The sequence below is a fragment of the Bacillus rossius genome, chromosome 13 (genome assembly GCF_032445375.1).
Source record: "Bacillus rossius redtenbacheri isolate Brsri chromosome 13, Brsri_v3, whole genome shotgun sequence".
Taxonomy (NCBI): domain Eukaryota; kingdom Metazoa; phylum Arthropoda; class Insecta; order Phasmatodea; family Bacillidae; genus Bacillus; species Bacillus rossius.
The window spans coordinates 48,051,558-48,065,161 of record NC_086340.1 but is presented as its reverse complement, the minus strand read 5'-3'; the positions used below and the strand labels follow the sequence as shown (position 1 = coordinate 48,065,161).

At 39.9% G+C, this 13,604-nt stretch overlaps 1 protein-coding gene across 1 annotated transcript in view; it reads left to right on the top strand.

Moving 5' to 3' along the window:
- LOC134538545 (sodium-independent sulfate anion transporter-like) overlaps positions 1-13,604 on the top strand; it is an 86,956-nt gene that overhangs the window by 16,779 nt on the left and 56,573 nt on the right. The window contains exon 2 of the mRNA XM_063379960.1: positions 2,660-2,850. Coding sequence (XP_063236030.1) covers positions 2,660-2,850 — 191 coding nt within the window. The remainder of the gene's footprint in view (positions 1-2,659; positions 2,851-13,604) is intronic.

Below are 13,604 nucleotides of genomic sequence, written 5' to 3'. Positions count from 1 at the left end.
TTTTTGTCCCCTCCCTGGGGGCACACCTCAGTTTTGTGGCCCTGGCTACACCAGCGACACACAGGGGAGGCTCTGCAGCCTTTGCCAGGGTGGCCAAATCGCTGACAGTTCCCACATTGCAGTGGGCCCTTAGGGTGTCTGTAGTCCTCAACTCTGATGTTGAGGCCACCGAAAGTCTTGATGGCGTAGACCTTGTCTGTGTTGATGGCCTTCGGGAGTTCAACCACTAATTTATTTTATGGTTGCCTGGTCTGCCTATTGGTCAGGAACCAAAAGTTTTGTACTGGGAGTCCCATTCTCTGGAACTCCCCCTGAATGAAAACCTTGTCCATGCTGCTGTGGACGCGGCAGAAAACGAATTTATTCGAGACCTCGTCCCGCTGTAGTAGCACGGAGTGCTGCACTCCGGCCACTTCTAGGGCCTTCACTGCCCTGTGGTATTCTGCCACTGTGGCGGTGTGTACCATGAGTGCCCCCTACTTATGCACGACCACTTTTCTAGCAGGGCTGCATCTAATGCAGCTTTTATGACCGGGTAGCTATGTGCCTGGTCGACAAAAACAAACAGGGGTTTAACCTGCATCTTTTTGGGTGCCTGAGGGGCTGGTTCTGCTGAGGCAGGGCTCGAACCTGCACTCGTGCTGGGGGCCGGCTGGCTCGCCGGGTCTTGAGTCCGGCGTGCCGGGGTTTAACGCGCGCACGCGTCCTGTTTGTTGTAGGCCGGGTTCGTAAGAGGGGGGCGAATCCTGCCTGTTTCCCCTGTAAGCCGTCGTCACTAGACATCTCTGCCTCATCTTCACTGGGCAGAGGCACATTCATGTGCTCCTGCTCTGCATTGGTACACTCGTGGTCTGGCATCCTGCAGCAGCACTGCTCACCCACTGACCAACAAAACCCGGACTAGTCCGGGTTTGCGGCTAGGCTGTAGGGGCAGCTACTCCCCGGGCGATTAGTGCGCTCACTCTATTTGCTAACACCTGTACCGCCTGCGCACTCTGGGTGCACAGGCTACCTTTCAATAAATTCACTGGGTAGCACTGAAAAGTGCTACACACAGCTTCAGTAGTGGTGCTCCTCTTCACGCGTCCGTCCTCCAACTTCATCTAAAAATCGGTTTGTATCAAATTTTTTTATAATGAGTACTTAACGGAATGGAAAGGAGTAAAGTGTGTTTTTTTTTAAGGTAAAATATAACCTCGAACACACTACAAGGGGAATTATAAAATCATTATTTTATTAATAATTTATTAATAATTATTTAATCTATACTAAAAGCTTTAAAGGATACGCGTACTATGAAAGCTGACGATCTAATGATTCACATGAGTGACCTCTAACGGGTAAAAAATTAAGCAATATGGTGGAAGTGCTCTCTAGTAAATGAAAAGAGAATCAGACATGTCGGATAATATAGCTGCCATGAAGTCACAATAGAGGAAGTCTTAAATGCATTTGTGTAGTTGGTGCGGATTAAGCGATAGCAAGTTATAACAATCAGTCTAATGATTAAATATTTAAAGAGGAATTATTTGTTGGTATTTTTTACTAGTGCATCTAAAGGGAATTGAACTTAGTACCTGCAAAATGATATCAAGGTGTTTATTAAAATATTTTATTACAATTTTATTCAAATTGTTTTCGTATTTTTGTGTGTGTATATATATATATATATATATATATAAAAATTAATTTACTTGGACATTATCGAACAGAGCACTCTGGAAACAATAACTATTTAATTTTCATTTTATAACTATCTTTATAAAATAACCTATATCTGTGTTCTGGCTAGCAAATTTAGAGTGATGATCAAGTTTAAAACGCAAGGCTTCTAATTAATGTTTTAAAGGAAATATAAGCCTTTTTTTTTTAAAGATATTTCCTAAGTATCAGAAAATTTTTGGAATGAAGCAAGACTTTTTGTTTTGTTTTGAAAATGGGAATCACTCTCTCAAAAATTGAAGTTATTTACTATTTTTTTATGACTACTGAGTCTTTTTTTGAGGACTTTAAGGACTTTTGAATGTCAAGATCACATAAATGACCCCGGTCTCCGATAACTGACCTGCACCTCATCCTGGAAACTGAGCAAGAATTCTCTATTTACAACTCCTCTGGAACCTCGTGTGGCACGTGGCTGGGTGGCCGGGTGGTTGGGTGGTTGGGTGGCCGGGTGGCCGGGTGGTTGGGTGGCTGGGTGGTTGGGTGGCTGGGTGGCTGGGTGGTTGGGTGGCTGGGTGGCTGTGTGGCTGGGTGGCTGGGTGGCTGGGTGGCTGGGTGGCTGTGTGGCTGGGTGGCTGTGTGGCTGTGTGGCTGTGTGGCTGGGTGGCTGGGTGGCTGGGTGGCTGTGTGGCTGTGTGGCTGTGTGGCTGGGTGGCTGGGTGGCTGGGTGGCTGGGTGGCTGGGTGGCTGGGTGGTTGGGTGGCTGAGTGGCTGGGTGGCTGGGTGGCTGGGTGGCTAGGTGACTGGGTGGCTGGGTGGCTGGGTGGCTGGGTGGCTGGGTGGCTGAGTGGCTGGGTGGCTGGGTGGCTGTGTGGCTGGGTGGCTGGGTGGCTGGGTGGCTGTGTGGCTGTGTGGCTGGGTGGCTGGGTGGCTGGGTGGCTGGGTGGCTGGGTGGCTGAGTGGCTGGGTGGCTGAGTGGCACACGGGCTTGTTGCAGGCTCGGCCGAGCCGGAGCGGCTGTGGAGGCGCGGCAAGGAGGTGTTGTTCAGGCACGTGTCGATCCTCACCTGGCTGCCCAGGTACACCAGGGAGGACGCCATGGGCGACCTGGTGGCCGGCGTCACCCTGGGACTGACCATGATGCCCCAGGGCATCGCCTACGCCTCCTTGGCCGGCCTCACGGCGCAGGTAACACGGCATTCCTGCTTGCATCGTGCTTCCTCATGACCATCAAATACATATTGCTTGTTACATGTTTCTTCATGCTTAACCAAAACCTTTCTTACTTATTCCCTTACTGTAGGAACATAATTTTTTTACCACACTAATTCTAGTACCGACATATTCAAAATTCTGTTCATTTAATTCTGCGTGTGCGTCAGGTCATTGCGCAAATGTTCAGTCTTTGCTGCAAATTTACCTAACGGTGTGTTTAAAAGTTGTACGTACTATATTGTCCAATCACTCCTGATTATCACTTTTTCCTGCTCCCGTTGTTTCCTCGGTTCTCCCTTTCTTTCTGTTCGCGTTTCTCTGTAACCTCCTTTACTTTACGTTCGCGTTTCTCTTCAGTCCCTCTCATTAATTGCAGTATTTGTTCTAATCCTGTTGCAGGAATACTAACAGGCTGCAATCTCTTCACTAACATGTCCTAAACTATCAGTGTCTTGTACCCGGATGTATGGTCCCTCCAGATCTGGAACAGTCTCTCCAAGTCTTGTGCATTCTCAGTAGACTCCTTACCCGAGGTTTGTCGAGAATTGGATTTGTTTCCGCGCAGAAAATAATGTAACTGATCTTCCCCGTCCATTTTTCTTGCCTATGTGTACACACCTTTACTCTACCTTGTGTACTAGTTAACACTCTAGTCCCTAGTAAAAACTAGTGCACTATTACGAACCCCATCTTAGGCACCAATTACTCATCAGTTATACCTCTGGAGTAGTATAGGAATGTTCCTCCTGAAACAGGCTTCAGGCTGTGGATTGTGCGGATTGTGATTGTCGATCCGCCATCTTGGATTGTGACGTCACGGCGGCCATCTTGGATGAACTTGACCTTGACCCCGGCGGCCATTTTGGATCCGCCATCTTGGATCCGCCATTTTGGATGACGTCATTTTGTTTTCTCGAACTTTCCGCCATTTTGTTTTCCACCATTTTGAATTATGACGTCACCGTTGCAATTTCCGTTACGTCCGCCATCTTTAACTTTTTTATTTATTATCCGATTTTAATGAATTTTTTTTAAAAATTATAAAAAAATTCAATTAATAAAATTTTAATATATTTTTTAAAAAAAACGTACTTTTTAGACACGGAGCTCGGAGTCCTCGGTTCGAACCCGACGAGGTCAAAAAAATTAAAAATGGCGACCGATCCTTCCTCAATGGTGGCTGCAGGCAGACTGACTCCCACCACTTTTTTTTCAAAGATTATAAATATCGTCAGCTGGTATGACGACATGTCCGCCATCTTGTCTTCGTCGGCCGGAGATCACCATCTTGTTTTCGTCCGCTAGTGTGTGCTGGAGACATGTTAGTATAATGTTCTGTTCAACATACCTTTGACCTTTGACGTTGAACTTTGAACTTGACCTTGATATTTGACCTTGAACTTTGACCTTGACCTTGAAATTTGACTTTGACCTTTAACTTTGACCTGACCTTGAAATTTGATCTTGACCTTGAAACTTGACATTGATCTTTGACCTTGACCTTGATCTTTGACTTTGACCTTGACACCCATCATGGATTCGTCATTTTATGTTCAGTACATGCTACCAGGAGCTACCACATGCTAGTGGTCATTGCCAACATCTTGTTTTCGTCTGCTGGAGGTCACCATATTGTGTGTACTCGTCTTACCATCATGATAGTTTTATTCTAACCTGTTACAGTGCAGTAATCATTTATTATTACCGAGGTGCCCGCCATCTTGAAATTTGGCCGCCATCTTGAAATCATGTAATTATTTAGCTAGAAATGCGGGAAAAATTCCAAAATTCATCAAAAAAATCACTCATTAATTTACATATTTAATCGATGGATCCCTGTCCACGGTTCGATTCTTGACCAGTGACAGTTGTAACTAATTATGAAATAAATTTTAGATTCTGTTTTCCATTACCTTTCGCGGAGTTTATTAATCATTCACTCTACGAAAAACAACCCAAGTCAATATACCTGACCAACGAATTAATACAGTGCCGATTAGCCTATTATGAAAGTCTAATTTTTCAATAATCTGAATAACATATAAGCCGTTCATGTACAAAGCCATACATATAGATCAATTGTCTTCAGTCCATGAGACCGAGTCACGTCATTATCAGACATATAGGCTAGTCATTTCAGGTCCGCGTGACCTTTGTCGTTAGCTAATTATATTCAACTAATCCATCGTGTCATTTTTATGCAATCTAAAGGACCAAGTAACCTTGAAAAATATTTTAGTTACACCAAGAGGTTTTAAACTAGTAAATATTCAATCGCCACATTTTATACTACGCACAATCAAAAAAAGCGAAGCACCAACAACGAAAAGGCAGCACCATCAATAATAAGCCAGCACATTTGGAAGCACCGACAACGAAAAGTCAGCACCGCCAAAGAAAAGACAGCACATTTGGAAGCACCGACAAAGAAATGGCAGCACCGCCAACGAAAAGGAAGCACATTTGGAAGCACCGACAAAGAAAAGGCAGCACCGCCAACGAAAAGGAAGCACATTTGGAAGCACAAGTTACGAGAACTTAGTCTTAGTTAGAAATGTGAATACAAGAAAAAAAAAAAAACATTAAATTTTTATAATTGCAATTTTTTATTTCTTTACATTATACAAATACAAGTAAAACAAGCCATTATTGTATGTAGCCAGCTTTCCTCAGTTCTTTGAGTATGAATGATATTTCTTTGATGCACGAATAGTTTCCTGCACAAAGCAAGTCATGTAGAAGTATTAGCCGGTCAACCAATATGTTTGGATCGTTCCATGAAGTGTAATCAGTCTCTTCTACCACCATCTTACTTGTTTGATTATTATAAATATTATTTTCTCTGGTGTCTTCCGTTTTAACACCATCCTCAGGGTAACTTTCATTATCAAGACAATGATCATAACAAGCTTGATCCGATTTATTTAATATATAACGATGTTTCCATCGTTTCGGTCTCAGGACACCACCACAGTCTTCGATCTTGCCTGCTTTAGTTGCTTCATCACAGTCTATACCTTTGTCAACAGCCGCAGAGTCGCTGTAGCAATCACCGTAGAAGGCATCATCTTCACCCAGATTACCATAAGAATTCGATGTCGATGTCGAAGCGTCTTCATCGTCTTCATGCTTCCTTTTTAGGAGTCCATCATTTTTACAAAGTAGGAAAGATCTACTTGAATTCGGCTGGAATGTATTCTCACTTTTCACGTTAAAGATTCTTCCATTGTCTTCATTCTTCCATAAATCATAATCGTCCTTCAATTTAAGTTCTTTGTCGAGATCGGAAGAGCCGCGATCATAATCTCTCCCAAGACAAGGAAAATTATTGTAATGCAGGTCACTCTTCCTTAGTCTAGTAGAGCCATCGTTGTCCTCTAGCTTGTACACAGGCTTAGCGTTACAAGTTCTGTCATGTTTTTTTAAGCTCTCTCTCCGCGTAAACGACTTGCTACATCGAACACAACTTATCATATTACGTAGTAGATTTTTATCACAGTCATTCTTCTCGTGTTGTCTTCCATTCTTTCTCAAGATAAATTCTTTGCTGCAAAACTTACACCTGTGTCCTTTCGATACAGCAACAGTCACCGAATCAGGATTCATATTAGTTACTGAGACTATGGTCAGATGCAAACTGAATTAATTAAATTAGATACATTACTTAAATATAATTTTTAATATTTCATCTGCAAGAATTAAGTTACCTCATACAAAATAAATTGTTACATGTGGTCTCGATTATTAGCATGAGATGTCACCACGTGTTGTGTTGAGTCATAATTTATTTAGTTGTATTATGTGGTATGCAGGAAGCTCACTATCGATCGCAAAACAAGGATGGCTTCGCTAGACATCAAGGAGAAGGAAGTTCGTCTTACATGTTAGTGCTCCACGGATGTCTCATGACATATTATTTGACTGAGTAATGGTTGCTTAATTTTTATTTCCACCTGGTAAAAAAAAAAATTGCAAGTGTTGATTTAGTAACAGAATTAAATGTAACTCTAAATAACACGTCATGACTCATTAGGTAAAAAATCCGTCATGCAGAGAGCTGTTTCTCAGAATAGTCATAAACACTTGAAGAAACCACAGGAATAATCAGGAGTACACGGAGAAATCCATCATAATATTGACAAGAATAATCAGGAGCACACGGAGAAAACCATCATAATATTAGCAAGAATAATCAGGAGCACACTGAGAAAACCATCATAATATTGACCAGATTAATCAGAAGTACTCGGAGAAAACCACCACATGTTTTCTTTGATATCATAAAATTACAGGAAAAAATATTTAAAAATAAAAATAAATAAAAAAAATTTCAAATGAAAAAAAAATTACAAAAATACATTAATAGATTCTGCTAGCTTGTGAACTTCTCATTGTGAAACAAAGATAGAGTTCTAGTACAAGCCAGAATTATATGTATTTTTGTAATTTTTTTTCAATTTAAATTTTTTAAATTTATTTTTATTAAATATTTTTTTCCCTGTAATTTTATGATATCAAAGAAAACGTGTGGTGGTTTTCTCCGAGTGCATCTGATTATCCATGTCAATATTATGATGGTTTTCTTCGTGTGCTCCTGATTATTCCTGCTTTAAATTTAAATTTTTTCAATTTAAATTTTTTATTCATTTATTTTATTATTAAATATTTTTTCTGTATTTATATGATAACAAAGAAACGTAAGATGGTTTTCTCCGTGTGCTCCCTATTATTTTTGTCAATATTATGATGGATTTCTCCGTCACTTATTTTATTTTTTTTTTATTTTTTTATTAATTTATTTTTATTTTTAAATATTTTTTCCTGTAATTTTATGATATCAAAGAAAACATGTGGTGGTTTTCTCCGAGTACTTCTGATTAATATGGTCAATATTATGATGGTTTTCTCAGTGTGCTCCTGATTATTCTTGCTAATATTATGATGGTTTTCTCCGTGTGCTCCTGATTATTCTTGTCAATATTATGATGGATTTCTCCGTGTACTCCTGATTATTCCTGTGGTTTCTTCAAGTGTTTATGACTATTCTGAGAAACAGCTCTCTGCATGACGGATTTTTTACCTAATGAGTCATGACGTGTTATTTAGAGTTACATTTAATTCTGTTACTAAATCAACACTTGCAATTTTTTTTTTTTACCAGGTGGAAATAAAAATTAAGCAACCGTTACTCAGTCAAATAATATGTCATGAGACATCCGTGGAGCACTAACATGTAAGACGAACTTCCTTCTCCTTGATGTCTAGCGAAGCCATCCTTGTTTTGCGATCGATAGTGAGCTTCCTGCATACCACATAAAACAACTAAATAAATTATGACTCAACACAACACGTGGTGACATCTCATGCTAATAATCGAGACCACATGTAACAATTTATTTTGTATGAGGTAACTTAATTCTTGCAGATGAAATATTAAAAATTATATTTAAGTAATGTATCTAATTTAATTAATTCAGTTTGCATCTGACCATAGTCTCAGTAACTAATATGAATCCTGATTCGGTGACTGTTGCTGTATCGAAAGGACACAGGTGTAAGTTTTGCAGCAAAGAATTTATCTTGAGAAAGAATGGAAGACAACACGAGAAGAATGACTGTGATAAAAATCTACTATGTAATATGATAAGTTGTGTTCGATGTAGCAAGTCGTTTACGCGGAGAGAGAGCTTAAAAAAACATGACAGAACTTGTAACGCTAAGCCTGTGTACAAGCTAGAGGACAACGATGGCTCTACTAGACTAAGGAAGAGTGACCTGCATTACAATAATTTTCCTTGTCTTGGGAGAGATTATGATCGCGGCTCTTCCGATCTCGACAAAGAACTTAAATTGAAGGACGATTATGATTTATGGAAGAATGAAGACAATGGAAGAATCTTTAACGTGAAAAGTGAGAATACATTCCAGCCGAATTCAAGTAGATCTTTCCTACTTTGTAAAAATGATGGACTCCTAAAAAGGAAGCATGAAGACGATGAAGACGCTTCGACATCGACATCGAATTCTTATGGTAATCTGGGTGAAGATGATGCCTTCTACGGTGATTGCTACAGCGACTCTGCGGCTGTTGACAAAGGTATAGACTGTGATGAAGAGTAGTTGGAAATAGGGGGTTCAAGAACAGGCGCAGGAGCCAGGAGCCGGTCGCCATCTTGGATGACGTCATTTTTGACCCAAAATTCCTCAAAATTCCTCAAAAATGACTCAAAATGACTCAAAATTTCCCGTTTTCGAGGGAAAAATTCCCGTTTCGAGGGAAAAATTCCCGTTTCGAGGGAAAATTTCCAGTTTTATTCCGTAAAAATCCCAGCGGATAGAAAAGTCCTAAAAGTGGCTTAAGCATCCTTAACTCAAGCCACTGTTAAGCCGCTATCAGGACTTGACCTTGAAACCGACCGCCATATTGGATCCGCCATCTTGGATCCACCATTTTGGATGACGTCATTGTGTTCTAAAAAATTCCGGCGATGTGTTTTCCGCCATTTTGTATGATGACGTCACCGTTGCACTTTTCGTCACGGCCGCCATCTTGGATTCGAATTTTTTTTTCGAACTTCAACTTTTCGAAATTCGATGTAATCATCAGCCGCCATCTTGTTTCGTCTGCTGGTGGCCGCCATCTTGTTTTCTTCTGCTGGAGACCACCATCTTGTTATCGTTGGCTAGAGTGCGCTCACGCCATGTTAGTTTAATTCTTACCTGCTAGAGTGCAGTAATCATTTATTATTACTGTGACACCCACCATCTTGTCATTTGGCCACCATCTTGAAAATCCATAATTATTTAGCTAGGAATTCGGGAAAGATTCCAAAATTCATTAAATAAATCACCCATTAATTTATTTATTGAATCGCTGGATTCCCGTCCTTTGTTCGATACCTGATCGATGCAATAATGTTTAATTTTATGTAAAATAATAATAATTTCAATAAACCATCTTCAACATTTATAAAGAGACTTTAAAACCTCTACTACCATCATCCTATAAGCCATCAACACCACCATCTTGGAAAATTCGTAATTATATTGCTAGAGATTCGGGAAAAAGTTACAAATTCATTAAATAAATTTGCAAACAATAAAATGATTAATTAGGTCGACTCAGGCCCTTGACACGATTCGGAATGAAGATGGAAAAAAATAAACATAATATATTAGTGGCAGGTTCGAGAAAGAAAACAACACAAGTTCTTTCACAAAATAATTTTTATTACATAATTTCTACTTTACTACACGAACACTTGCGAAAGCCAGCAATCTTATAATCATTTAGGTCCGCAGCGGCGTGAAATGACTAATTCTTAGCTCCAATCGGCTTATACTAGAAAGAGTCCAGCCAGAACCTTTACAGACATAGTCCTCCTCTTCTTGACAGAGTTTCTGGATACCATTTTTAACAGTATGCTTCACATCGTTAGAACTGTAAATTACTGCAGCCGATGTCTTGAATGCACACTTCTTCACTTCGTCTTCGAATGGATATGGCTTTCCATATATACAGTCCAACCACAAGTTGTATTTTAATGAACCGTTTGTTGCTACATCATCAGTAAGCTGATTGATTATGTTCTCTTTGATATCATAAAGAAAATTACAAATATCTTTTGACTCACCTAACGTATTTAGATAATAGTAGTCTTTCAATGTCCCACGAAATGCAGACTGCGCCAAGAAGAACCCATTATCATTCACTTGTAATGCGCCGAACACAGTCTTAGGTTTATTTTCATCTTCAGACGTCATACCAATCGGTTGCTGCACATCGGTTTTCTTGCTTGTTCTCTTACGAGTCTCCAATCTAAAGCGAGGAGTCGAAGTTTCTACAGGTAGTTCTTCAGTAGACACACGGACTTTACCGTTGCATTTTTTCACATGTCATCGCAAACTGTCAATATGTGTAAACCATTCATGACACCCATCACAGCGAAACTTTATACGAGATGGATTCTTCTTGCATTTACTCCGCTCATGTCTTCGTGCATCATGAGAAAATGCGAACGACATATCACAGTAGCTGCAAGGATACCGTGGTGATGAAGACGATCCTTTCAGACCCGAACCAGATGATGTTGTTGCAGCAGTTACACCATCTCCAGGCATACTCTTATGAACATCAATACATCGTTGCTGCACCGAAACCTTTACTTTCTGCCGCACAGCAGGTCCTTTGCATGTCTTCATGTGCGTTTTCATATTATCTTGTCTTGCAAATTGCTTGTGACATTTCTCACAAACAAACATTTTACGATAAGGGTTCTTAGCGCATTCTCTCCTCTCGTGTCGTCGAGTATTGCTGCTGTTTGTGAAAATCTTGTCACAGTAACAGCACCGATGTTCGTTAGTCGGTGTTGAATCACCAGTCATTGAAGTTTCCATCGAGGGCGAAACGAAGTTCGACGAGTTTTCCTGCGTAGTCAGCACCACAGGAATTAAAGTCTCTCCTGCTAACGGTATCGCGACTGTTGAAATCTCCTCTTTTGATGGCGTCATCTTTGCCGACGGGATCTGCACCTTCTCCACCGTAGCTGACGTCAGGGTTCCCGTAGACGATGGTGCGTCGTCCATCAAGTTCAGCGTTTTAGATGGTAAAGATACCATCGAAGTCTCAAGAACAGGCAATTACACGACGTATGCACCAGTAGAATCAAACTAGGTGATCCTTACACCGACGACGTCAGTAACAAACTGAGCGACCTGCTGTCCAGGACTCGCTTATATACACGCACCGGTTGGAATAATACTCTAGTCAAATCAAGAATCAATTACTATAATACTCGAGTCAAAACACCATTGAAAGAAGAAGCGCACCAAAATAAGGTAACGCATTTGGAAACAAATTCATCAAATGAAATGAACACGCAATGCACGCACTTGCAGCTTTCATCTCAAGGTATCATTTAAATTTCATTCAAGCGAAGTATCAAGCCAATGTCACATCATATTATCATCCTATTGGTCATACTATCCTCAAATTTTACAAGTCTTATAAATCACACCAGTTATAGAAGGACTTATAGTTTATAACACACATCATTTCAGCCATTGTTCTTTAACAAATTCGAATTTAAAAATGTAAAATGTAAGTACTTGTTAAGTTGAAGAACCAGGTACGTAAATATATTATATACTTTATGGACACTGTAGGCACAAAAACCCTGAAAGTACATATGTAAGAATGATATTTAATAAAACTAATATTAGCTCTATACCCACACGACTATGTGTTGACTGCTGTGTCTAGGGTGTTGACCTCAATTTATACCGCTAGGACCTCCCTCCAGTCCAGTCATGTGTACCGTTGCTTCAGTTGTTGTCCCCCGCCTTGCTGGCGGCCTCCAACATTCGAACGCGGTGATCAACCATCCAAGCCCTAAGCATGCTCGCATTGTGTCTTGAGATCGGACCTGGACACCCAAGTTACATAGAGTATAATATACTCTGAAATACATAATAAAAAGAAAATTGATATAAATAACATTATACTTTGCTTAATAGTTCCAGAAGTAATTAACACACTGCTTGACCAGTGACAGGTGTAACTAAATATTAAATATATTTTATTTTCCATTACCTTTCGTGGAATTTATTAATCATTCACTCTACGAAAAACAACTCAAGACAATATACCTGACCATCGAATTAAATACAGTACCGCTATGCCTTACATGAAAGTCTAATTAGTCGATAACCTATAAATCGTTAATGTACAAAGCCACACATACAGGCCAATTTTCTATGGACCATGAGACCGAGTCATGACAATATCAGACGTATAGGCTAGTCATTTCAGGACCGCAGGACCTTCTTCGTCTTTAGATAATTACAGTCATTTAGACCATCATGAAATTTTTATACATACTAAAGGACCAAGCGACCTTGAAAAATATTTTAATAACACCAAGAGGTTTTGAACTAGTAAATATTCAGTCACTACATATTTTACTACGCGCAATCAACAAAACGGAAGCACCATCAACAAAAAGGAAGCACATTTTGGAAGCACCATCAACAAAAAGGAAGCACATTTCAAATGGCTCCAAATGCTCCAAACGGCTCCAAATGCTCCAAATGTCTCCAAAAGGCTCCAAATGCTTCAAAAGACTCCAAATGCTCCAACAGCTCCAAAAAAAAAAGGCTCTAAATGCTTAACACAGCTCCAAATGGCTCCAAATGCTCCAAATGGCTCCAACAGCTCCAAAAGGCTCCAAATGCTTCAAAAGGCTCCAATTGTTCCAAGAGCTCCATCTTCTATAGGTTCCAACTGATTCAAATTACTTTTCTTATCGAACTTGGCATGATTAATAACATGTCTTTATTAGTATACATTTTGACTGGCAGCGGTAACGTATTTTGCTCCTTTAAGTTATAAGTTTTATTTAGAAATCAGATTTCGATAAATCGTAGATACCATTTGGAAAGAAAATATATTAATTTATCTTCAAGTTTATACACATACATTTAATTTAAGCCATTATTGTATGTAACCAGCTTCCCTCAGTTCTTTGAGTATGAAGGATATTTCTTTAATGTTCGAATAGTTTCCTGCACAAAGCGATCCATGTAGTAGTCGTAGCCTGTCAACCAATATGTTAGGATCTTCCCATGAGGTATAATCAATCTCTTCTGCTGCCTTCATCATCCTTGCATGTTTATAATAAATATTATTATCTCTGGTGTCTATCGTTTTAACACCAACCTCAAGGTCA